We start from the raw sequence: 23,963 nt of genomic DNA, 5'->3' as shown, positions 1-23,963 counted from the left end.
TTTTCTAAAAGTGCAAAAATTAGCCAGGCGTGGTGGCATGCATCTGCAGTCCCAGCTACTACTTGGGAGGCTGAGACAGGACAATTGCTTCAACCTGGGAGGCTGAGACAGGAGAATTGCTTGAACCTGGGAGGCGGAGTTTGCAATGAGCCGAGATTGCACCACTGCACTCCAGCCTGGGCAACAGAGCGAGACGCCGTCAAAAAAAAAAAAAAAAAAAAGTCACTCAACACCATTGGAAAATGTCAATAGGGAGATTTGCAAATCAAAACCACAATGAAACACCACTTCACACCTACTAGGATGGCTACAAATTTGTGTGTGTGTGTGTGTGTGTGAGAAATGTTGGCAAGGATGTGGAAGAGTTAGAACCCTGGTACATTACCTTGCTAGTAAGAATGTAAAATGGTGCAGTTGTTGTAGAAAACAGTTTTATCGTTCCTCAAAAAGCTAAGCATAGAATTGCCATCTGACCCAGCAATTCCACTTCAGGGTATACACCCGAAGAATTAAAATCAGAGACTCAGAGATGTGCAATGTTCATAGCAGCATTTTCACAATATCCAAAAGGTAGAAGCAATCCAAGCGTCCATCCACAGACAAATGGATCAACAAACTGTGATATCTACATACAATGGAATATTATTCGCGTATAAAAAGGAATGAAGTTGATACATGCTACAACATGAATAAACCTTGAAAACATACTAAGTGAAAGAAGCCAGACATAAAGGGACAAATATTACTTGATTCCACTTATAATAAAGTATCTAGAATAGGCAAATGCATAGAAGCAAAAGTAGATTAGACTTTACTAGGGGCTGGGAGAAGCAAGAAATGGGAAGTGATTGCTTAATGGGTACAGAGTTCCTGTTTGGGGTGATGAAAAAATTTTGGAAACTGATAGTGGTGATGGTTGCACAACATTGCTGGTGTAATAAATGCTGCCAAATTGTACACTTCAGAATGGTTAAAATCAGAAATTTTATGTTAGAAATATTTTAGCATAAAAAATTCAAGAAGTAAATAAGTAAACTTATTTTTATTGGAGAAAAAGAAAGAGAAAGAAGGAAGGAAAGAAAGAAAGAAAAAGGGGAGAAAAAGGAAGGAAGAAAGAGAAAGAAAGAAGACTCAGCAGTATGTTGTTCAGGCATAGATATCAAAGAGTCAAAACTGTATTTTTAAATTTCTTGTTGGAATGGAAAACCCAAAATGTAAAATGTTACATCTCATGAGGAGGTAGGAGGAAGGCATAAGAGAAGGACACTTAGGTAAATATAAATAAATTGTTAATGACCCAGATTTTGGGCTGGGTAGTAGGTTCATTAATGTACATTATATTGTTGTGCTTTATTTTTAATAAAACACATATATGCCCACACATATATGTCACATATAATATTTTATAAGTATCAAATAAAATATTTTAAAATATGAAGGAGGAGGGAGTCACCAGAAGGACATAGTGAGAGGCCCCTTTTCCATGAATTGGATCCAACAGGTCTGTGTGGGGATGTGAGAATCTACATTTCAAGCGTCCGTAACTTCTCCCCAGCCCTGCAGGTATGAGGCAATAGACTGCAGCTCTTCAGTCATAAGTAGGAGCCCATTTCTCCACCCCTGGAGTCTGGGGTTGGCTCTGTGACTATGTTGAAATAGTAGCAGATGTAACAAGGATAGTCTTGAAACATGCTTGTGAATTGGGGTTTGACTGCTTTTACAGCACCCGGAATCTGGGGGCTACCCTGTGAATGAGCCCAAGTTATTCCTCCATTGCTGGAGAATGAAAGGTCCCCATAGAGCAGAACCCAGGCATCCCAGCTGACAGACAGCCAGCCCCAAATTTCCAGAAGCCCTCCACAGATGCATGAGTGAGCTCCTGCCAAGATCAGCTGAAACTGGTCCTGACCAAAACCACCTCCAGCTAAGCCCAGCCCACATTGCTGACCCACAGAATCATAAGCTAAATAGAAGACGACTGTCGTAAGCTACAAAGCGTGAGGAACACTCATAGGTAGCAGATGTTAACCAGTAGAACTGGTGTGTGCAGTGATGGAAATGGAGCTGCTCTGGCTGAATCTGGGGTGAAGGTGTTAGAATTTTGCTCCCTAGGTCCCTGGGTTCCTGCTATCCTCTGTCACAGCTTGTCTTTACCTGTGCTTTGCCACCCAGGTTTTCCTTCAATGGCCAGGAGGGAGCTACACCCTACGTTTTCCAAAGAGAACCCGCACTGTAGACTGTGAAGGATTCCACTAAACCTGGAGCACTTCTGTCCTATGGCATCCTCATGCCCTCCTCCCCCTCCCACCTCATCCAGTCCATCATCCCTCCCCACAGAAACTGTCAAATCTCAGCCTCTCACAGTCCTCTCTCTAGAGTCTTGCAAATGTCACAGCCCCAGGCTTCTTTTTTCTTTTCTGTCCAGTTGCTGCTACTTTTCCACAGAGGGAAGAGATGGCCTCTATTTCTGCAGCTCTGTGGGTCCTCAGGGAAGTGGGGAGAATGCTGGTCCTATGAAATGGAGGGAGAGACTTCCTCCTCAGACTGGTGCCCTCCTAGGGTGTCTAAAATGAAACATTTCTCACCACTGTTGTAGAACAATTGTTTACTCACCAGGTACGTGAAAATTCACGTTCCTCCTCTGAACATACCCTGAACTCTACTCTGACCCCTTGTCTTGGGCAACAGGGGAGCATTCACACACAGCCTTCCTGCCCTGGGCATCTTTCATTAACTTGAGGAGAAACAGAATCCAGCCCAAAAGGCTTCTCTCTATCACTGGACAAGTCAAGATGGGAGATAGCAAGTCAGAAGACTCCACCAAGGAAAGTAGGCATATATTTTCTTGGGAGAATAGAAAGCAGGAAAGCTTGAAATATTAACAGGCCAGGACAGCGGTTGACAGAGGAGCTTGAAGGGGAGAGTTTTGATTTTAGAAGGAAAATATGATTTTTAAAAGTTCACTCTGCCAGCCAGGCATAGTGGCTCATGCCTGTAATCCCAGTGCTTTGGGAGGCCAAGGCGGGTCGATTGCTTGAGCCCAAGAGTTGGAGACCATATGGAATAAAATGGGCAACATGGTAAAACTCCGTCTCTACAGAAAATACGTAAAAAATTATCCAAGCACAGTGGCACATGCCTGTAGTCCCAGCTACTCTGGAGGCTGAGGTGGGAGGATTGCTTGCACCTGGGAATTGAGGCTGTAGTGAGCTATGATCATGCCACTGCACTTCAGCCTGGGTGACAGTGAGACCCTGTCTCAAAAAAACAAAAAGTTTACTCTGCCATTACAAAAGTCTTGAAATTTTACAAGCTACCAAAAAATAAAAATAAGAAATAAGTCTCCGATAATTTCACCACCTCAAGACAACCAATAACCACTATTAACATTTTAGTGTTACTTCCTTTCAGATTTTCTCTGTGCATACGTTTACACAATTTTGATCATTCTTTATATAGGATTTTTTGGTCTAACCTTTTCATCTGTTAGAAATGCAAAATGCTTGTTCCCCAGTGCCATAAAGAAATAGCACTTGAACATAAATTTAATTCTCTCAGCAAGGCAATTTTTACTTTCTGCAGAAAGGGTGCCCATCACAGATGGAACAAAGACAAGAGCACACTTGAACAAAGGAGGTACAAAACATTTATATCTGACCCATCCAGACCCTACTGCTGTGTCCTGATTCCATTGGCTGGAACTGGACCTGACAGTCTAGGCAGCACCCAGTTGGCTAAAGGTTTAAAACTTTCTAAAGAGGTAATGGCAGAGGAGAAGAAAGGAAAAGAGGAAGTTGCTTATGAAAAGACTCAGAAAAGTAATAACATTCCCAAATAAGGAAGGGGCATAGGCTGCAAGCTGTGACATGCCTGTGCACAGGTCTAGCACAGATATCTTGGTTAAAGTACAGGGACATAGAATGTATTTATTTTCTTACATTTAACAACTACATAGGATAGGGCTTAACAAAGAGTTATTAGCACAAAGCAAGGAAGCTTAAAGAAGTTAGTTTTTAAAAGAAACTATTATTTCTAACACTTATGATTTATTCTTTAACAAGAAGGGAAATTTTGAAGAGGAACTTTTTGCTTTCTACATCACCCAATGTTGTAGGCATTTTCCATGTTGCAGCAAACTCTTAAAACATTTTAGGCCAGGCACAGTGGCTCACACCTGTAATCCCAGCACTTTGGGAGGCTGTGGCGGGCAGATCACGAGGTCAGGAGTTTGAGATCAGGCTGACCAACATGGTGAAACCCCATCCTACTAAAAATACAAAAATTAGCCAGGTGGGATGGCGTGCGCCCGTAATCCCAGCTACTCAGGAGGCTGAGGCAGGAGAATCACTTGAACCTGGGGGGCGGAGGTTGCAGTGAGCCAAGATCGCGCCACTGCACGCCAGCCTGGGTGACAGAGCGAGACTCTGTCTCAAAAAAAAAAAAAAAAAAAAAAAAAAATCTTAAATGCTATATTATACTCCTAACTTAAGGAGGTATCACATGTACTTTAATTTTACTGTTATTAATAGCTTGCATACACACAGGGAAGTGAGGTAAGGAGACCACACTCATTTTACTCCATTTGGATGTACAATTGATCCAGCATCATTTACTAAAAATACCAAACCTTAAGTGTTCATCTCAATGAATCTTTATAGTATGAAATATTTCTAGCACCCCAGAAAACTCCTTTGGGTTCCTCTCAGTCCACACCCCACCCCTACCAAAGTAACCACTGTCCTGACATCTGTCATGATGGAATACTTTTGCCTGGTCCTGAACTTTGTATAAATAGGATCAAATAGTAGGCATTCTTGGTTTCTGGCTTGTTTTTTCAACATAATGTCTGTGAGAAACATCCATGTTGTCACATTAGTTTCTTTTTTTATTGCTGAGAAGTATTCCATTGTGTGACTAAAGCACAATTGATTTATCCATTCTCCTGTAGATGGATGTGTGGATTGATTCCATCCGGGGGCTACTGTAAACCAAGCTGCTATGAACATTCTTGCATATATTGTTTGGTGGTTACCTGCATTCATTTCTCTTGGATACGTACCTGGTTTTGTCATAGGGTAGGCATATGTCTAGCTTTAATAGATTCTACCAGTTTTTCAATAAACTCTCCTACCATCAGTATATCAAAGTTCCAGTTGCTCTGCATCCTTGCCAGTACTTTTTAAGTTTTGCCATTCTGCATATGTGTAGTAAAATATAATAATGGAGGCCAGGCGCAGTGGCTCACGCCTGTAATCCTAGCACTTTGGGAGGCCAAGGCAGGTGGATCACCTGAGGTCAGGAGTTCGAGACCAGCCTGGCCAACACAGCGAAACCCCGTCTCTACTAAAAATACAAAAATCAGCCGGGTGTGGTGGCATGGGCCTGTAGTCCCAGCTACTCAGGAGACTGAGGCAGGAGAATCGCTTGAACCCTGGGGGGCAGAGGTTGCAGTGAACTGAGATCGCACCACTGCACTCCAGCCTGGGTGAAAGAGCAAGACTCCATCTCAAAAAATAAATAAATAAATAAAAATAATAATAATGGCTTTAATTTTGCATTTCCCCAATATCAAATGATGTAGAGCACTTTTTAGATTTGTGTTGGACCACTTAGATATCCTCTTTACAGTATGTCTTCTCCTTGTAGATTTGTTGTCTTTTTCTAAAATATTCTGAATACTAGTCTTTTTTTGGATAAATGTATTGTAAACATGTTCTCCCATTCCATGGTTTGTCTTTTAATTCTTTTAATCTTGTATTTTGATGAACAGAAGTACAGAAGTTCTTAATCTTAAATAAGTCCTAATTTGTCAGTTTTTTAAATTTCATAGTTAGTGATTTCTGTGTTCTGATTAAGAAATTTTTGCCTACAAGGTTGTGACAATATTCTCCTATATGTTTTTCTAAAAGTGTATTGTTTTATCTTTCAAATCTAGGTCTATGATCCATTTGGAATTAATGTTGGTATATGATGTGAGAGAAAAGTTCATTTTTTCCATATAGGCATGCAATCGATCCAGTATTATTTGCTAAAATGACCATCCTTTGTCCCTGAATTCCAGTGGTATCTTTGTTATAAATCAGGTGATTATACATGTGTTGGCCTCCTCCTGAATCCTCTATTCTTTTCCATTAGTCTATTTGTCTAATCTGGAGCCATTGTCATACTGTCTTAATAATGTGTGAAAGGGGGTTGGGTGCGGTGGCTCACACCTGTAATCCCAGCATTTTGGGAGGCCGAGGCGGGTGGATCACGAGGTCAGGAGATCGAGACCATTCTGGCCAACATGGTGAAACCCCATCCCTACTAAAGTACAAAAAATTAGCTGGGCATGGTGGCGGGCGCCTGTAGTCCCAGCTACTCGGAGGCTGAGGCAGGGGAATCGCTTGAACCCGGAAGGCGGAAGTTGCAGTGAGCTGAGATCGTGCCACTGCACTCCAGCCTGGGCGACAGAACGAGATTCTGTCTCAAAAAATAAATAAATAAATAATAATGTGTGAAAGGAAACTATCTTAAACCCCCAGAATCACTAAGCTAAAGGGAAAAGTGAAGCAGAGAACTGCTTAGGGCAAACCTGCCTCCCATTCTATTCAATGCCACCCCTCTGCTCACTGAGATAAATGCATATCCTTTTGCCTCTTTTGGAGAGGCTCATCAGAACCTCAAAAGAATGCAACCATTTGTCTCTTATCTACCTATGACCTGGAAGCCCCCTCCTGGCTTTGAGACTTGTCCCGCCTCTGCGGAGGGAACCAGTGTTCATCTTACGTATGTTGATTGATGTCTCAGGTCTCCCTAAAATGTATAAAACCAAACTGTGCTCTGACCGCCTTGGACATGTATCAGGACCTCCTGAGGTTGTGTTGGGTGTGCATCCTCAACCTTGGCAAAATAAGCTTTCTAAATTAACCGAAACCTGTCTCAAATTTTGGGGGTTCACAAATGGGAACTTTTTTTGAGACAGGGTCTCACTGTCCCCCAGGCGGGAGTGCAGGGACACAATCTGCAGCCTCAACAATGGTCTCCAACAATCCTCCCACCTCAGCCTCACAGGTAACTGAGACTACAGGTATGTGCAACCACGCACAGCCAACTTGTTGTTGTTGTAGTTGTAGAGATGTGGTTTTGCCATGTTGACCAGGCTGGACTTGAACTCTTGGGCTCAAGTGATCCACCCACCTCAGCTTCCTAAAGTGCTGGCATCACAGGCATGAGCCTCCACACCTGGCCAATAATGGGAACTTTATACTAAATCTTGCTATCTGGTATTATAAGTGTTCCAACTTTATTTTCTCTCAGAGTTTGTCTTGACTATTCTAGGTCTTTTCCATTTTATGTAAATTTTAAAATCAACTTTCCAATTCTCACAAAATGTCCCGATGGGATTTTTACTGGGATTACATTGAATCTCCAGATCACTTTGGGGAGAGTTGACATCTTGACTCTGTTGAGTCTTTCGAGTAATGCACATAGCATCTCTCTTCATTTATTTAGGCTGTCTTTAATTTTAATGCCTTGTTCATACTGATACAGACCTCTGGCACCTCTTTCATTAGATCTATTCTTAAGCATTTGATGTTTATGTTATTGTAAATGATATTTTTTAATTGATTTAAATAGTATAGGAATAAATACCTCAGTAGCCATGAAATGAGAACCCTGGATTTTCCCAGGAGTATACATGACCTTCAAACAGAATGGAGAGTGGACTGTTGAATTCAGAACAGCACATGTTGTTCAGAATTGCAGTTTATCTTGATAAGAAAATTAAACAAAGACATTCACATGATTACACCTATTTCTAGAATTTCTCCTTTTTTTCACAGTCACCAGGACCAGGGGCTACAGGGTCCCACGGTGACTGGAACATAGGCATTGCTTCCCAGTTGCACTGCCTTACGGTCAGCAATTCTCTTCTCCAAAACTGAGCCACTGGCAGACACACATATTGATATTTTGTACCATACACATTGATATTTTAAGCTTTTTAAGAGCTTCTTAAAAGTAGGATCATCCCTGACAGTTTGTAAATGAGGAACTTCCAAGATCCAGGCTGCTAAATCAAATATTATCCTCCGACCAGCTTCCTGTCAGCAAAGACAGCCAACCAAGGTGGGAAACCCACACAGCCTGTCAAAACTTCCAAAGAAATGCTGCCTTTCCCAGCATGAAACTGGTCAGATGTCAAAGGCATGAGGATATTAGTACGAGTGTAAAAACTGACTCTATATTCAAAAGAATTCATATCAACCTTCCTTAATTTCTTCAACCTACCATGTTTGTGGGATGGGTCCCGGGAAACAAGGTAGGACCAAGTCGGTGTTTTTTCATTCACCCTTATCTCTATACCCAGCAATGCCTGGCATACAACAGAGGCTCAGTCCGGTTGGTTGAATTGAATGGGGGATAAACATAGCCTCTGCCTTCAAAGAGTTCAGAATAGGGGCAGAAATAAAAACTGTAACACGAGTAAGTAATGCCTGTATTGTCAGCTTCTGTCTGCAGTGGAGAAGATCCAGCCCTCAGAAGCATAAAAGCTGTCCGCAGAACCAGCCCTGCAGGTACTTTAGGAGAAAAGCCAGTCAACTCCTAGTAATAACAGGTAACATTGGGAGGGTTCTGTGTGCCAGGCACTGTGCTATGTGCTTTCTGTGTATTTACTCATTTAATTCTTCAACAGCCCATAAGCATTGGGTCTTTTTATTATCTAATCATCCCGTTTTTTATAAATGGGGCACAGAGAGGACAAGGAACTTGTTCAAGGTAACACAGCTAGTAAAGAGAGAAGCCAGGATTCAAACCCAGGCCAAGCCCTTGACCACCCTGGGGTGCTACCTCTCCCACATGACAAACTACACAGAATTCTCAAGACTCCCTCACATGTGCTGGGCACAGTGGCTCATGCCTATAATCCCAGCACTTGGGAGGACATGCTGGAGGATTGCTTGAAGCCAAGAGTTCAAGGTGAGCCTGGGCAACATAGGGAGATCCATCTCTACAAAAATAAAAAAATAAGAAGTTAGCCAGGCATAGTGGTATGCACCTATAGTTTCAGCTACTCAGGGGACTGAGTGGGGAGGATCACTTGAGCCTGGGAGAGGCTGCAGTGAGCTCTCATTGCGCCGCTGTACTCCAGCCTGGGCAACAGAGCAAGACCCTGTCTCAAAAATAAAATAAAAAAGATTCTCTCACATAATCAGCATCAAGGGCTCACCATTAGAGTCACTTTTAAGGGTCATCTTGGAGACAGATCTTTCACTGGGTTAAGGCATTTCTTACCTGGAAGGGATAACAAACATGCTAGCTAACCACATTAGCCAGGCTAAGGGTGTCAGTTGTACATGGCTATGGAAGCCCATAAAGAACCTTAATGTTGTATCAGATTTAAACCATGACTGAGGCAGTGATGCCCAGCAAAGAGGATAAGGAGGACCTTAAAGCACTGGCACCCAAGGCTGGAGAAGCCTGAGGCTGCAAAGAATTGAAGGTTTTCTCCAAGCATGACCCCTGTGTTGGCCTTGGGGGCACTGGAGCAATCTGAAACCACGTGGACCATGGCTGGGAAGCACATTAGGAAACAGATCAAGTAAACTACCTGACAAAGCATTTGGGCAAGAGTGCCCTGGGTGCCAGCCAGACGCAGAGAGGAGTTGAACCATGCACACTGGTCATAGGACAGATCTCCAGAAGGAATGGAATTTAAATGGAGCTCTGCTTTTCAACAGTCAGTGCAAGAAATCAGGGACTTGCATAAACTTGCCAAGCCCCAAAGCAAATCCCCTTCCACTAAAGAGGCGCTGGGCTTGTCGTAGGATGTGATCCACTGGATGCTGGCAGGCGGTTCTTCTGAGAGACTCAGAGATGCTGGAAAACTCAGCATCTCAGTGAATGATTGTTTGAAAGAACAAGGGAGTAAAAGAACATGAAGGTGGGCCAACCCATTCACACACACACACGTATGTGTGTATAGATATTTGTATATATGTGTTTTTATTTTTAAATGATTCTGTCAGGGTCTCAGATAGAGGTGAAATTCTAACCTACTCAGAGTGATTTCTTTTAGGTTCCCAGACCTGGGATCCACATTTTTTGCTCTACTGAGGTAGGAAGGTGTCACTAGATCCATTAAGAACTGCAAATTCAACGTCTGTGAGAATGGTTGAAGCTCAAAAGACTGGCCAGCTTCTCAAATACCCAGTGACTGAAATACCTAACTGGCCAGCTTCTCAAATAGCCAAGGCAGTGCCAAGGTTACTACTCAGGAGAATGTCTTCCATGTGCCTGGGGCAGACAGGAAGTGTTCTGACCCTCTGCCCACAGCTTTGTTCCTGTACCCACCAACTCAAGTGATTAATGGGGTGGCAGGTGGTGCAGCAGCCAAGTGACCTTCACACACTAACTCCTTTTGTTTCCTATGGGACACTTTCCAGATGGGGTTTTCAGCACTCAGGAAACCTCTTTGTGGCTGGCAGTAATGCAAGAAGTGCAGTGTTTATCCATTTCCTCTCCTGAAGCCCTGCCCTTTGGAGCCTCGTCCTTGTATTGCTGCCCAGGTATTTCACAAATTCCAGATCATTCCCACACTGTTCCTGCACACACAGCGCTATGCCCTGTCCCCTGCTGTCCTCTTGCATGTGACAAGCCACAGTGACTTTATTTCCTACGTGTCTAACCACAAGGCTCTTACAGAAATTTTCCCTGGCTGCCAAGACTCATTCAACATCATAGGTGGCCCAGACTAGAGGGTAGGTAACATTATCATCTCAGAATGTTCTTATGGTGTGTTGGGACCGGAGATCTGTACCTGGAGGAAAAAGAGAAATCCGGAAACATGTTTTAGCCAAGTAGTAAGCACATAACATCTCTTCCAAGCAAATATAAAACTATAGTAGACCTCAGTCTGGCTTCTTTATTAGCTAGGATTAAATTTGACTAAGTGACTTAACAGGGATTAAAGCACACAAGGTCCCAGCCTGGGCAACAGAGTGAAACCCCATGCCTACAAAAAATACAAAAATTAGCCAGGTGTGGTGGCACACACCTGTAGTCCCAGATGCTCTGGAGGCTGAGGTGGGAGGATCACTTGAGCCCAGGAGATTGAGGCTGCAGTGAGCCATGATCATGCCAGTGTACTCCAGCCTGGGTGACAGAGCAAGTGAGACCTCGTCTAAAAAATTTTTTTTTAATTTTTAATTAAACACACACACACACACACACACACACACACACACACACACACGGTTCTGTTTTCTCAAGTAAAAGAGGTAGGGAAGTAGGCAGACAGAGCTGGTATTAGTGTCAGCATTAAGCTGTTTCCAGCTTTTGCCTCCATCATCCCTGCAGAATGACCCTGATCCTTAGGTCTAAAATGGATGCCAGAGCTCCAGCCATCATACCCATATTCCAGGCAGCAGCAGACTTTCCAGAAACTTCACACAATACTTTCACATATATGTCATTGAATAGAACTTGGTCACCAGACCACATCCGACTATACTGGAAATCAGGAAATGTCTTTATGCTGGGAATCCAGAACATGGAACCATTGATATGGTTTGGCTGTGTCCCCACCAAAATCTTATCTTGAATTGTAGTTCCCATAATCCCCACGTGTCATGGAAGGGACCTGGTGGAAGGTAATTGAATCAGGGGGCAGTTATCCTCATGCTGTTCTCATGATAGTGAGTTCTCATGAGATCTGATGGTTTTATAAGGGGCTTTCCCCCGACCTTCACTCTGCACTTCTCAATCTGCCGCCATGTGAAGAGGAACATGTTTGCTTCCCCCTTCCACCATGATTGTAAGTTTCCTGAGAACTCCCCAGCCATGCTGAACTGTGAGTCAATTAAACCTCTTTCCTTTATAAATTACCCAGTCTCAGGTATGTCTTTATTAGCAGCATGAGAATAGACTAAAACAGCCATCTACAAGATAACTGGCCTGATCTCATGAGAGGTTACTGTTCTAGATTAAAAGAAACTAGCTGGGTGCGGTGGCTCAATGCCTGTAATCCCAGCACTTTGGCAGGCCAAGGTGGGCGGATCACCTGAGGTCAGGAGTTTGAGACCAGCTGGCCAGCATGGTGAAACCCTGTCTCTACTAAAAATACAAAAAAAATTAACCGGGTGTGGTGGCAGCCGCCTGTAATCCCAGCTACTCGGGAAGCTGAGGCAGGAGAATCGCTTGAACCCAGGAGGTGGAGGCTGCAGTGAGCAGAGATTGCGCATTGCACTCCAGCCTGGGCAACAGAGTGAGACTCCCTCACAAAAAAAAAAAAAAAAATAGGCCGGGCACAGTGGCTCATGCCTGTAATCCCAGCACTCTGGGAGGCCAAGGCTGGTGGATCATGAGGTCAGGAGATCGAGACCATCCTGGCTAACACAGTGAAACCCCATTTCTACTAAAAAATACAAAAAATTAGCCAGGCGTAGTGGCAGGCGCCTATAGTCCCAGCTACTCGGGAGGCTGAGGCAGAAGAGTGGTGTGATCGCAGGAGGCGGAGCTTGCAGTGAGCCGAGATCGCTCCACTGCACTCCAGCCTGGGCAACAGAGCGAGACTCCGTCTCAAAAAATAAAAATAAATAAAATAAAATAAAATAAAATAAATAAAAGAAACTAAAGAGGCATATGGATGAGCATTGATTGGATATGGAAGATATTTTGGATACAACAGGAGAAATTTGAACATGAACTCAGTGTTAGATGATATTAGCAAATCATGGTTAATTCTCTTATGTGTGATTATAGACTTATGGTTACATAGGAGCATGTACTTAGATAATGCAGGTTACAAAGTACTTAGGAGTGAATCAAAATACACAATAAAAATAGGTTAAAAGATTGGCAGAGCCAACAGGGAAAAGATAGTAAGAATTACTGAGTGTAGGTGGAAGGAGTATGGATATCTATTATACTATTCTTTCTGATTTTCTGTATATCTAAATTTTCTTTTTTTTGAGACAGAGTCTTGCTCTGTCACCCAGGCTGGAGTGCAGTGGCACAATCCTGGCTCACTGTAGCCTCTGCCTCCCAGGTTCAAGCAATTCTGCCTCAGCCTCCTGAGTAGCTGGGACTACAGACATGCACCACCATGCTTGGCTGTTACTTGTTTTTTTAGTAGAGACAGGGTTCCCCATGTTGCCTAGACTGGTCTAGAACTCCGGGCCTCAAGTGATCAGCCCATCTTGGCCTCCCTAAGTGCTGAGATTACAGGCATGAGCCACCATGCCCAGCCTAAAATTCCTTATAATACAAATTACACAAATTACAGGAGGGTAATTATCTATTTGGGCTGACTGTTCCTCAGCTTTCTCATGTGAGGCCGATGGCCTCCTGGTGAAAATGAATGAGGTTCCTGGCAGTATTCTGGAACCAGTCAACACAAAGGGTCTGAGGAGTGGGTTGAAGCCCAGGGTTTCAGCCAAGATGGATCTCAGAGCTTGTGGATGTGGGGAGAGAAAGCTGCCCTCCAGCCTCAGCTTCTCCGATAGTCTTCTGTCATCACCCAGCACTGCTGCGAGGATCCACAAATCCCATCACTTATGTGAGATAACAACATGGCAGAAGACAGAAAATGAATCTAAGACATCTTATATAGTGGAGACATCAGTACTCTGTCAGGACATGACTGGGTGGAGTAGAACAAATGCCAGACTTGAGATTAGGGGAATTTGTTGCCCCCTCCACCATTTCTGCCCATATCACCTTGGAGCAGGTCCTTAATCTGTTTCCTCGCCTGTAAAATGGGGATTGTAATTGCCACCCTCACCTACTCCACAGAGCTGTCTGAGGCTCAAATAAGATAATGTGTGTGATTTCTGGAAAATGTGCAAGACCATTTGGAAGAAAACCTTCTTGTCCCTGAACTACTGTTTCATCCTGTTAGGCTCGCATACAATTATCCACAGACCCCAGAACCAGGTGAACTTTTTCAAAACCCTGCTTGTGGTGGCTGAAAAATATCTCCACAAATTATTGGACATTCCTCCCTTCAAAAGTGGAAGCCCTTCCCTTGAGTGGTGGGCTGGACTAAATGACTTCCTTCTAACATAGGGTTGCCAGAGAAAATATATGATACCCAATGAAATTTGAGTTCAGATAAACAACAAATAAATTTTAGAATAAGTATGTCCTGAATACTGCATGGGATAGACGATAGACTTATACTAAAAGTGTATTCATTGTTTATCTCAAATTCAAATTTAACTGGGCATCCTTTTGTTTTAGTTTTGCTTAAACTAGCAACTCTATTCCAATGTGTAGAATGAGGCTGGGCACAGTAGCTCATGCTTGTAATCCTAGCACTTTGGAAGGCCAAGGCTGGAGGATCACTGGAACCCAGGAGTTCGAGACCAGCCTGGGCAACATAGTAAGATCCAATCTCTACAAAAAATACAAAACTTAGGGAGCCCTAGTGGCACATGCCTGTAGTCCCAGCTACTCAGGAGGCTGAGGTGGGAGGATTGCTTGAGCCTGGGAGGTTGCGGTGAGCCGTGATCATGCCGTTGCACTCCAGCCTAGGTGACAGAGCAAGACCCTGTCTCCATAAATTAGAATGAATGTGGCATAAGTAATGATGTGTGACTTCCAAGACTAGGTCATAAAGGCACTGTAGCTTCCACCTTGCTCCCTCTTAGATCACTCACGCTGGAGGAGCTGGATGCCATGTTGTGAGAACACTCAGGCAGCCCTATGGAGAGGTTCACCTACACTTCCTGCCAACAGCTTGCATTGGGAGGAGATGCTCATACCCTGGGGGCTCCAGTTCTATTGAATCCTGGCCGTATGATTTAGGGAAGTTATTTAATCTCTCAAAGCCCTTGTTTTATCTGTAACTATGGGTATACTAATATCTATTTTCAGGACCCATTTGTGATAATCAGAAATATAAAAATAATAGCTAACATTTATTAGAAATTTAGAATATGCTAAGCACTATTCTAAGCACTTCACATTTAATCCGTGTAGTAACCCTCTGAGATCGGTGCTGTCCTTATTCCCATTTTACACATTGGGAAACTGAGGCACACAAAATTTACATGATCACCCACAGCTAATAAGTACATAATCTGATGGGCACATAACATGCATCCTTTTTTTTTTTTTTTTTTTTTTTTTGAGACAGGGTCTTGCTCTTGTTGCCCAGGCTGGAGTGCAATGGCCTAATCTCGGCTCACTGCAAACTTCTGCCCCCCGGGTTCAAGTGATTCTCCTGCCTCAGCCTCCCGAGTAGCTGGGATTACAGGCGTGCACCACCATGCGCAGCTAATTTTTGTATATTTTGTAGAGATGGGTTTTCGCCATGTTGCCCAGGCTGGCCTCAAACTCCTAAGCTCAAGCAGTCCTCCTGCCTTGGCCTCCCAAAGTGCTGGGATTACAGGCTTGAGCCACTGCGCCCAGCCTGCATCCTTTTATTTTTTTTGAGACCGAGTCTTGCTCTGTCGCTCAGGCTGGAGTGAAGTGGCGCCATCTTGGCTCACTGCAACCTCCACCTTTCAGGTTCAAATGATTCTCCTACCACAGCCTCCCGAGTTGGTGGGACTAGATATAGGTGCGCACCACCACGCCCGGCTAATTTTTGTATTTTTAGTAGAGATGGGGTTTCGCCATGTTGCCCAGGCTGGTCTCAAAATTCTGGCCTCAAGTAATCTGCCCACCTCAGCCTCTCAAAGTGCTGGGATTACAGGTGTGAGCCACCATGCCCGGCCAATATTTATCTTTTTAAAAGTTGCTGTTGAGGCTGGGCGCGGTGGCTCACACCTGTAATCCCAGCACTTTGAGAGGCCGAGGTGGCGGATCACTTCAGGTCAGGAGTTGGAGACCAGCCTGGCCAACATGGTAAAACCCCATCTCTACTAAAAATACAAAAAATTAGCTGGGCGTGGTGGCGAGCGCCTGTAGTCCTAGCTACTCTGGAGGCTGAGGTGGGAGAATCGCTGGAACTCGGGAGGCAGAGGTTGCAGTGAGCTGAGATCGCGCCACTGCCTGCACTCCAGCCTAGGAAACAGAGTAAGACTCCATCTCAAAAAAATTAATTAATTAATTAATTTAAAAAAAATTGCTATTAGCATATCATTGAACCCTCCAAACCACTGTTTTTACAGTTGAGAAAACAGGGCCTCAGGGAGGTTAGGTAAATCTTACAAGGCTGACTCCAATGTCTGTACTTCCACCCTATACCCCCAGTGAGTCTGGGGTCAATAGCACACCCCCTGGTGCCCTCCTGCCCCACCCCTGGATGGAATGGGCCATTTTCCTGATATACCCCTAAGTCCTCCACTAGTGCTCCTCCTTCATGGACATTACTAATCACTACCAAGGATTGGTATTGTCAGATTTTGCCCCCAGACAAGATCGACCTGAGGGATGCATCTAAGTTAAACTATGCACACAATTAGAACAAAGAGGAGTCTGGATTTCTCAAAAATACTAAGAGGCTTTCCTTTAATCAGCATTTTTGAAAGCTCCAAACGCAATTGGCAGTCTCTAAATTTTTAAAGGAGACTAACCGGAACAATTAACCAATGTCTCTAAAACAGAGAGCCCTGTATCTCCCTGCTCCTCCACTTGCATTCCACCTCCATTTTTTCCGTCTCACCACCACTCTCTTTGCCTGGAATATTGCCAGGGACCCTGAGGGTACCAGCAAAAGCCCTTTGAGCCCCTCCAGCTCCTCCAAGATTGCAGACAACTGGCTGCATTTCTCCTGAGTCTCAGACTTCCCACATAATTCCAGTCCTGAGTTCTGTTCAGCTAGATATTCTCACTCCTCGATGAAGTGGTGAGTTTTTCCTTGAGACTTTTTGTTTCTCAGGAAGGGGGTAATCACTCTGGGGTTATCCCCTGTGTGCACGTGGATAACTGTATGCCATTTCTCTTGCTCAACTCCTTTGTGAGGTGATTTTTCAGTGAACTTTCAGAAGGCAAAGGGGAAGCTTTCCCTTGGACCCTACAGTTTTGGTGCTGTGGGCAGGCTCACCAAAGCCACTCAGCTCTTCTAGAAGCCACAGTGAAGGGAACCCAGGGCTTGACAACGGGCAAAAGGGTAAGAATTCCTCAACAGTCAGGCTCCCAGCCTGTCTTCCTGTGAAACCCAGTTGAGCAGACAGGAAAAAAATAACCGTTTATCTCCTCTACATAATCTCAATTAATGGGAGTGATATGGTTTGGCTCTGTGTTTCCACAAAACTCTCACCTTGAATTGTAGTAATCCCCATGTGTCATGGGAGGAACCCAGTGGGAGGTAATTGAATCATGGGGGCAGATTTTTCCCATGCTGTTCTCCTGATAGTGAATAAGTCTCACAAGATCTGATGGTTTTATAAAGGGGAGTTCCACTGCACACGCTCTCTCTTGCCTGCTGCCATGTATGACATCCCTTTGCGCTTCCTTCATCTTCCACCATGATTGTGAGGCCTTCCCAGCCATGTGAAACTGTGAGTCCATTAAATGTCTTTTCTTTATAAATTACCCAGTCTCACGTATGTCTTTGTTATGCTTTTTTGTCTTTTTTTTTTTTTTCCTTTTTCTGGAGAACGGGGTCTCGCTCTATCGCCCAGGCAGGTCTCAAACTCCTGGGCTCAAGCTGTCCTCCCACCTCTTGCCTCCCTGAGAGCTGGGATTACAGGGGTGAGCCACTGCACCCAGACTCAGGTATGTCTTTGTTAGCAGCAGAGAACTGACTTATTCAGGGAGAAAAGGATTTGTGTGACTAGTTTTGGGTGTAGAACTCTGGTGTGCTTTTTGGTAGTTTTTGGTATGCATATTCTTATTGTTTGATCCCTTTAACTGACTGAAATAGTGTTTTCCTTTGTCTTCATCTTTCTGTGTCGTTCTGTCACCAAGAGGGGTAGAACACAAGGCTAAACCGCTAGAAGCCCGCTTATTCAACCCAGCCCTGCAGACTGCTCAGTTTGTGGTTCCGATCAACATACTTTTAGTGAGACAGGGTCTTGCTCTGCCGCTCAGGCTGGAGGGCAGTGGCACAATCATGGCTTACTGCAGCCTCAACCTCCAGGTCTCAAGCAGTCCTCTCACCTCAGCCTCCTGAGTAGCTGGGACTACAGGTGGTTGCCACCACACCTGGCCAGTTTTGAAATTTTTTATAGAGACAAGGTCTCTTTTCTGTCCCAATAAAAGTACACACATTTAAAAAAGCAACAGAGTCTCACTGTGTTGCCCAGGTTGGTCCTGAACTCCTGGTGTTACCGGTTGAAGGTGTCCAGGTTCTTGGAGTCTTAAACAAAGAATTGGACAAAATGCACAAACAGAGCAAGGAAAGAATGAAGCAACAAAAGCAGAGGTTTTTTGAAAATGAAGGTACACTCCACAGGGTGGGAGCGGGCCTGAGCACAGGGGCTCAAGAGCCCCATTATAGAATTTTCTGGGGTTTCAATACCCTCTAGGGGTTTCCATTGATTACTTGGTGTATGTCCTATGTAAATGAAGAGGATGAAGTAAAGTTAGAAAGTAATTTACTCAGTGTATGCCCTATGTAAATGGAGAGGGTATTTCCTGTCATAGCTGAAGTGTTTCCATTTGATTTAGTTCTAGGAAGTCAGCATGAATTGGCCTTATGCTCCCTATCTCCAGACCCTATTCTCCTGCCTTACTGGGCTCAAGCAGTTCTCCCACCTTGGCCTCCCAAAGTGCTGGGATTACAGGTATGAGCTGCAGTGCCTGGCTTCAACACACATTTTGTTCTGAACATGTCAAGTTCTTGGAGGGGTTTGTCTTAAGAAGTCACTGTGGGGGCCGGGCGCAGTGGCTCATGCCTGTAATCCCAGCACTTTGGGAGGCTAAGGCGGGCAGATCACGAGGTCAGGAGTTTGAGACCAGCCTGGCCAACATAGTGAAACCCTGTCTCTACTAAAAGTACAAAAAATTAGCTGAGTGTGGTGGCATGTGCCTGTAGTCCCAGCTACCTGGGAGGCTGAGGCAGGAGAATCGCTGGAACCCGGGAGGCGGAGGTTGCAGTGAGCCGAGATCACGCCACTGCACTCCAGCCTGGGCGACAGAGCGAGACTCCGTCTCAAAAAAAAAAAGAAAGAAAAGAAGAAGTCGCTGTGGGGCTTCTCTCATCTCAACCCTTGTTGCCTGGTTAGTCCTGGGAAAGTCCAATTCCAGGAGGGTCTGCCCAGTGTCACAGATTGAGAGGTCCGTGACTAGCGACCCCCCACAGAATTATAGGTTGCTGGAGGCAGCATATGCACAAACACCGTCATCCTTAACCATCTGTGGCAACAAGAGTCTTTTGCCAACTTAGCCTATTCCTGGGAGTGAACTTTTTTGCGTAGGGGGATATTTGGCATTGCCTCTTCTATACCCTTTCCAGGAAACATCTGTTTCTTAACTGGTTTAAAAAAAACAAAAAACAAAACTTTCTCTACACCTGGAAAATAACATTCTGGACTTTCCGTGAAGAGGCTACTGGATTGTGCCATTAGTGAAATGAGTACATCATTGAAAATTCTGTCAATGGCCAGAAAACAGATCCTTTAAATTACCCTCCTAAATTTTAAAAATATCTTAGAGATCTCTCATTCTAAACAAATGCTTTCTTTGTATTTATAAAAAGATTAAGTTAAAATATAAAGACACTTAATCGTTTCATGGCTAGCCTTAGAAATTCTCTTGACAAAATTAAAGAGCAAAAACATGATCTAAAACAAAGTTAAAATAATTTTTATGCTCAGACTGCCTGCTTTTGATCCCCTGTAGGATTTACAAAAAGCCCTCCACTCTGTGGTCTAGTGGCTGAGATTCTGGGCTCTTGTGGCTGTAGCCCAGGTTCAATTCCGAGTCAGGGAAGCAATCCCATTTGTTTTAAATTGTTTGACTACTGACCTTTTTTGGGTACCCATTTGTTATTGATCCTTTTTCCTTCCATGGACGCTTAGGAGTGTCATGGCTAGCCTTGGAAATTCTCTTGACAAAATTAAAGAGCAAAAACGTAACCTAAAACATGATTTGATTTCCCGTCTTTTTCCTTCTATGGGGCATATGGGGCCTTTGGGCCTTTATGCATAGGTGCTCAGCTGAGAAGCTGAGATCCTAGAAAATATGGCCAGTTAGAAGTATAAGTTGTATTCCATTTGTGGCTAAAAAGACTTTTTATCTTTGAGCTGACTTTGGGGTAGTTCTGGATCTTGTGAGGACTGCTTTGCACCTCTTGGAGATGCCTGGTTCATCTTTGACTAACCGAGTCATAACCTTGGTTAAGGGTTATTGCTTTTGGTAAACTATTTGAAAAGGTACCTTTGGTTCAAAAGAAAAAACAAGCTAACTAAAGTGTTTATAAGAGATAGGTCCTCAGGTAAAAATAGACTTCCTAAGTCCAAGCATAGAAAAGGCTGCTTTTACCCTGTTAAAGGGCTCAATAATCTAATCAAGAAACAGCCTAATTTAAAAAGACCAGTCTAATTAGATTGGTCTCCAAAATATTTTCTGGAATTTAGCTGGCTATTTTGAAATTCTTTGTAAAATAAATTTACATATATAAAAAATCTCCATTTGTAAGGGCATCTGCATCCCCGCACTTAAACCACTAGAAACTTTCCAACAAGGAAGATGTCCTAAAGTTTACATAACAAACCTTAAATTTGTTTAAGACACTTTTCCTGGAAAGCTTGTCTTGACTGGGCTTTTACCTACCCCTTTTTGTCTTGGCAAATAATGGTGTTTATATCTAAGTTCTGTGTCTTTGAAATGTAAATTTTTACCAAAGAAGTCCTGTCTTGGAGAGTACAAATTTCAGGTTGCCTAGCTAACAACTGCTTAGAGCTTGATAGTCTGTCTGCAGGGGGGAGAAAAACTATTTGAAAACTGGCAAATGAAGAATCTTGTAAAGCTATAAAATCTTCTTCTGTCTGTATGTTTATATGTGTCATGTGTATGTGATATTTCACTACCAAAATATATGAAAGAGCTCTAATTAGTTGGCTTAATGAAAAAGTAAGTGCTTAAATCAAAATACTGTATCAGAACAATAGAAACTAACTCAAATGCTTTTTAGCTCATGTGACTCTAGTAATCTCTGGTAAATAAAACTGGTTTAAATTGTTGGCAAAATAAAATTAAATGTCTTCAGAATTGTCCGTATTAAATTTGACTCAGACTTCTTGCCTGAATGTACTGGTCAGACAGATTTAGTTAATTTCTGTAGATGGTTTTGTTTTTGCTTTTGTTTTTGTTTTTGTTTTTGTTTTTGTTGAGACGGAGTCTCACTCAGTCACCCAGACTGGAGTGCAGTGGTGCGATCTCAGCTCACCACAACCTCCAACTCCCTGGTTCAAGCGATTCTTCTGCCTCAGCCTCCCGAGTAGCTGGGACTACAGGCACATGCCACCACGGCCAGCTAATTTTTGTATTTTTAGTAGAGACGGGGTTTCACCATGTTGGCCAGGATGGTCTCAATCTCGTGACCTTGTGATCCGCCCACCCTGGCCTCCCAAAGTACTGGGATTACAGGTGTGAGCCACTGCGCCCAGCCTGTAGATGTTTTAAGGTCATAAAACTGTTGCTTGTTTTGTCTGTGAGGTAAAGTTGTGAGGGTTGGCTGTTGGGCTCCCCGAAGCCTTGGACATATCTTACTGTCAGCTTCTTTTCGGTTTTGAGCATCTGGAGTCTAGGGTCTGGACAGGCTGGCCATGGTGGGACCTGGGGACATGTCCTCAGTTCCTGACCACCAGCTTAAGGCAGAACCAAGCCCAATATGGCCCCATCCTCCCTGGCCCAGTTTTGCCTCCTTGCCATGCTGGGATGGGTTGGATTCTCCAGGCATTATCTTCACAACTCTGTCCTGTCCTGAGCTCTATACTTGGTATGTAAATTTGGGACCCCAACAAGGCCTGCCCTTCATAGCTGTCCTTGGGTGCCACATGGACACTTGAGATGGCAGACAACAGAAAAAAACATTAGGAAGGGTACCTGTGTCGTCATTTCAAATTATTAATTTAAAAATCTTAAAATCATGCTATGTTAAATAATAGGTAATCATAGAATGTCTAAGTCACCTATATGGTATAGAAAACAATATATTTTGATCTGTTAATAAAAAATTGAGGAAACAAAATGGTTTTCATCTACAAATACTGATATAAAATAATTCAATGGCACTTCCTAAGTTTTCCACTAGAAATTAGGGCTACTAAGAGTTAAAATTATAGTTAATATATATAAATAAAACTACTAGATATGCCTGTAATCCCAGCACTTTGGGAGGCCGAGGCAGGTGGATCACCTGAGGTCAGGAGTTTGAGACCAGCCTGGCCAACATGGTGAAAACCTGTCTCTACTAAAAATATAATAATTAGCCAGACATGGTGGCAGGCTCCTGTAATCCCAGCTACTCTGGAGGTTGAGGCAGGAGAATCACTTGAATCTGGGAGGCGGAGGTTGCAGTGAGCCGAGATCACACCATTGCACTCCAGCTTGTGCAACAAGTGTGAAACTCAGTCTCAAAAAATATATATATATCTAGTAGGTGTCTGCCCACTTTACACTCTGCTTGGCCCAAGTTGTTCAATTGTCATAAGTTTCTTAGCCACATAAGTCCCACCGGGGGACTAGATGGTCCCAGGGCAGGTAGCCACACCATGCTGGCAACAATATGTGATAGAGCATAAATTGGTCATCAGTGCTGCCTATGGCAAGTTTCTACCAAAAGGGGGAAAATGACGAGTTATGACCCCAGTTGACAGACAAGATGGACTCCCTGAGGCTCAGAAGTTAAAAGCAGAACCAAGAGGCCATGGCAGGGTGAGGGAGTGGTAACACTGTGTCCTTGGAAAGTGTTGCAAAATCTGTTTTTCTGCAACCAAGTCAAAGAACAGTGCCTGAAAACAACCGTACCTGGAAATTCCCGAACTGACCACCAGCAGACCACCAGGTCCCAACTGACAACCACCTGGAACCAGCCAATGAAGAGACTGGTGATTTGGGGCTTAAACGTCATCCAATCAAGACTGTTCCTGGCCAGGCACGATGGCTCACACCTGTAATCACAGCACTTTTGGAGGCTGAAGCAGGAGGATCACTTGAGCTCAGTAGTTTGAGACCAGTCTGAGTGAGACTCCATGTCTACAAAAAATTTTTTAAATAGCCAAGCATGGTGGTGCACAGTCAGGAGGCTGAGGCGGGAGGACTCTTTGAGCCTGGGAGTTCAAGGTTGCAGTGAGCCATGATTGTGCCACTGTACTCTAGCATGGGTGACAAAGCAAGACACTTAAGACTGTTCCTCACTCCTCTCCTGTGGTTTTTTGCCTTTATAACGTCCTACTCTCTCACACATTCTCTGAGCGCACTTTCATTTTACACCAAAGCCTGTGTCTCCCCAATCTGCAGACTGCCTTCAGAAAACAAAGTTCTCCCTTTTGCCTCTGCAAATCTCATGGTCTTTTGTTAACAGTATGGATTTAAATTAGAAGCCCTAATTCACATATGGCCACAAACCAGTTTCAATGGACTGGCACAATATCAGTTAATGTCTTAAAAACTGGAGATGATCCACAAAACATGCAGATTTCTGCCTTCTCTTATTTTTATGTATTTATTTTTTAAGATGGAGTCTTGCTTTGTCACCAGGCTGGAGTGCAGTGGCACGATCTCAGCTCACTGCAACCTCCGCCTCCCAAGTTCAAGTGATTCTCCTGCCTCAGCCTCCCAAGTAGCTGGGATTACAGGTGCATGCCACCACACCCAGCAAATTTTTCTATTTTTAGTAGAGACAGGGTTTCACCATGTTGGCCAGGATGGTCTTTTTTTTTTTTTTTTGAGACGGAGTTTCACTCTTGTTGCCCAGGCTGGAGTGCAATGGCGCAATCTTGGCTCACCGCAACCTCTGCCTCCCAGGTTCAAGAGATTCTTCTGCCTCAGCCTCCCTAGTAGCTGGGATTACAGGTATGTGCCACCACACCCGGCTAATTTTGTATTTTTAGTAGAGACGGGGTTTCTCCATGTTGGTG

The 23,963-nt window shown here is 43.8% G+C and overlaps 1 protein-coding gene across 3 annotated transcripts in view; it reads left to right on the top strand.

The window, feature by feature from the left end:
• TXNL4B (thioredoxin like 4B) overlaps positions 1–23,963 on the top strand; it is an 89,251-nt gene that overhangs the window by 58,506 nt on the left and 6,782 nt on the right. For 2 of the 3 annotated variants that reach the window (XR_010131374.1, XM_055366460.2), the window contains exon 4: positions 8,493–8,602. Coding sequence is in view for 2 of the 3 variants with exons in the window: in XM_055366460.2 (XP_055222435.1) it covers positions 8,493–8,602 (110 nt within the window). In the remaining variant the exon portion in view is untranslated. Of the gene's footprint in view, positions 1–8,492; positions 8,603–10,430; positions 12,177–23,963 lie in introns of those variants that run through there. The other variant, XM_063699738.1, reaches the window with a different exon arrangement.

Source organism: Gorilla gorilla, chromosome 18 (genome assembly GCF_029281585.2).
Source record: "Gorilla gorilla gorilla isolate KB3781 chromosome 18, NHGRI_mGorGor1-v2.1_pri, whole genome shotgun sequence".
NCBI classification, from domain to species: domain Eukaryota; kingdom Metazoa; phylum Chordata; class Mammalia; order Primates; family Hominidae; genus Gorilla; species Gorilla gorilla.
This window is presented reverse-complemented; position numbering and strand designations above follow the sequence as displayed.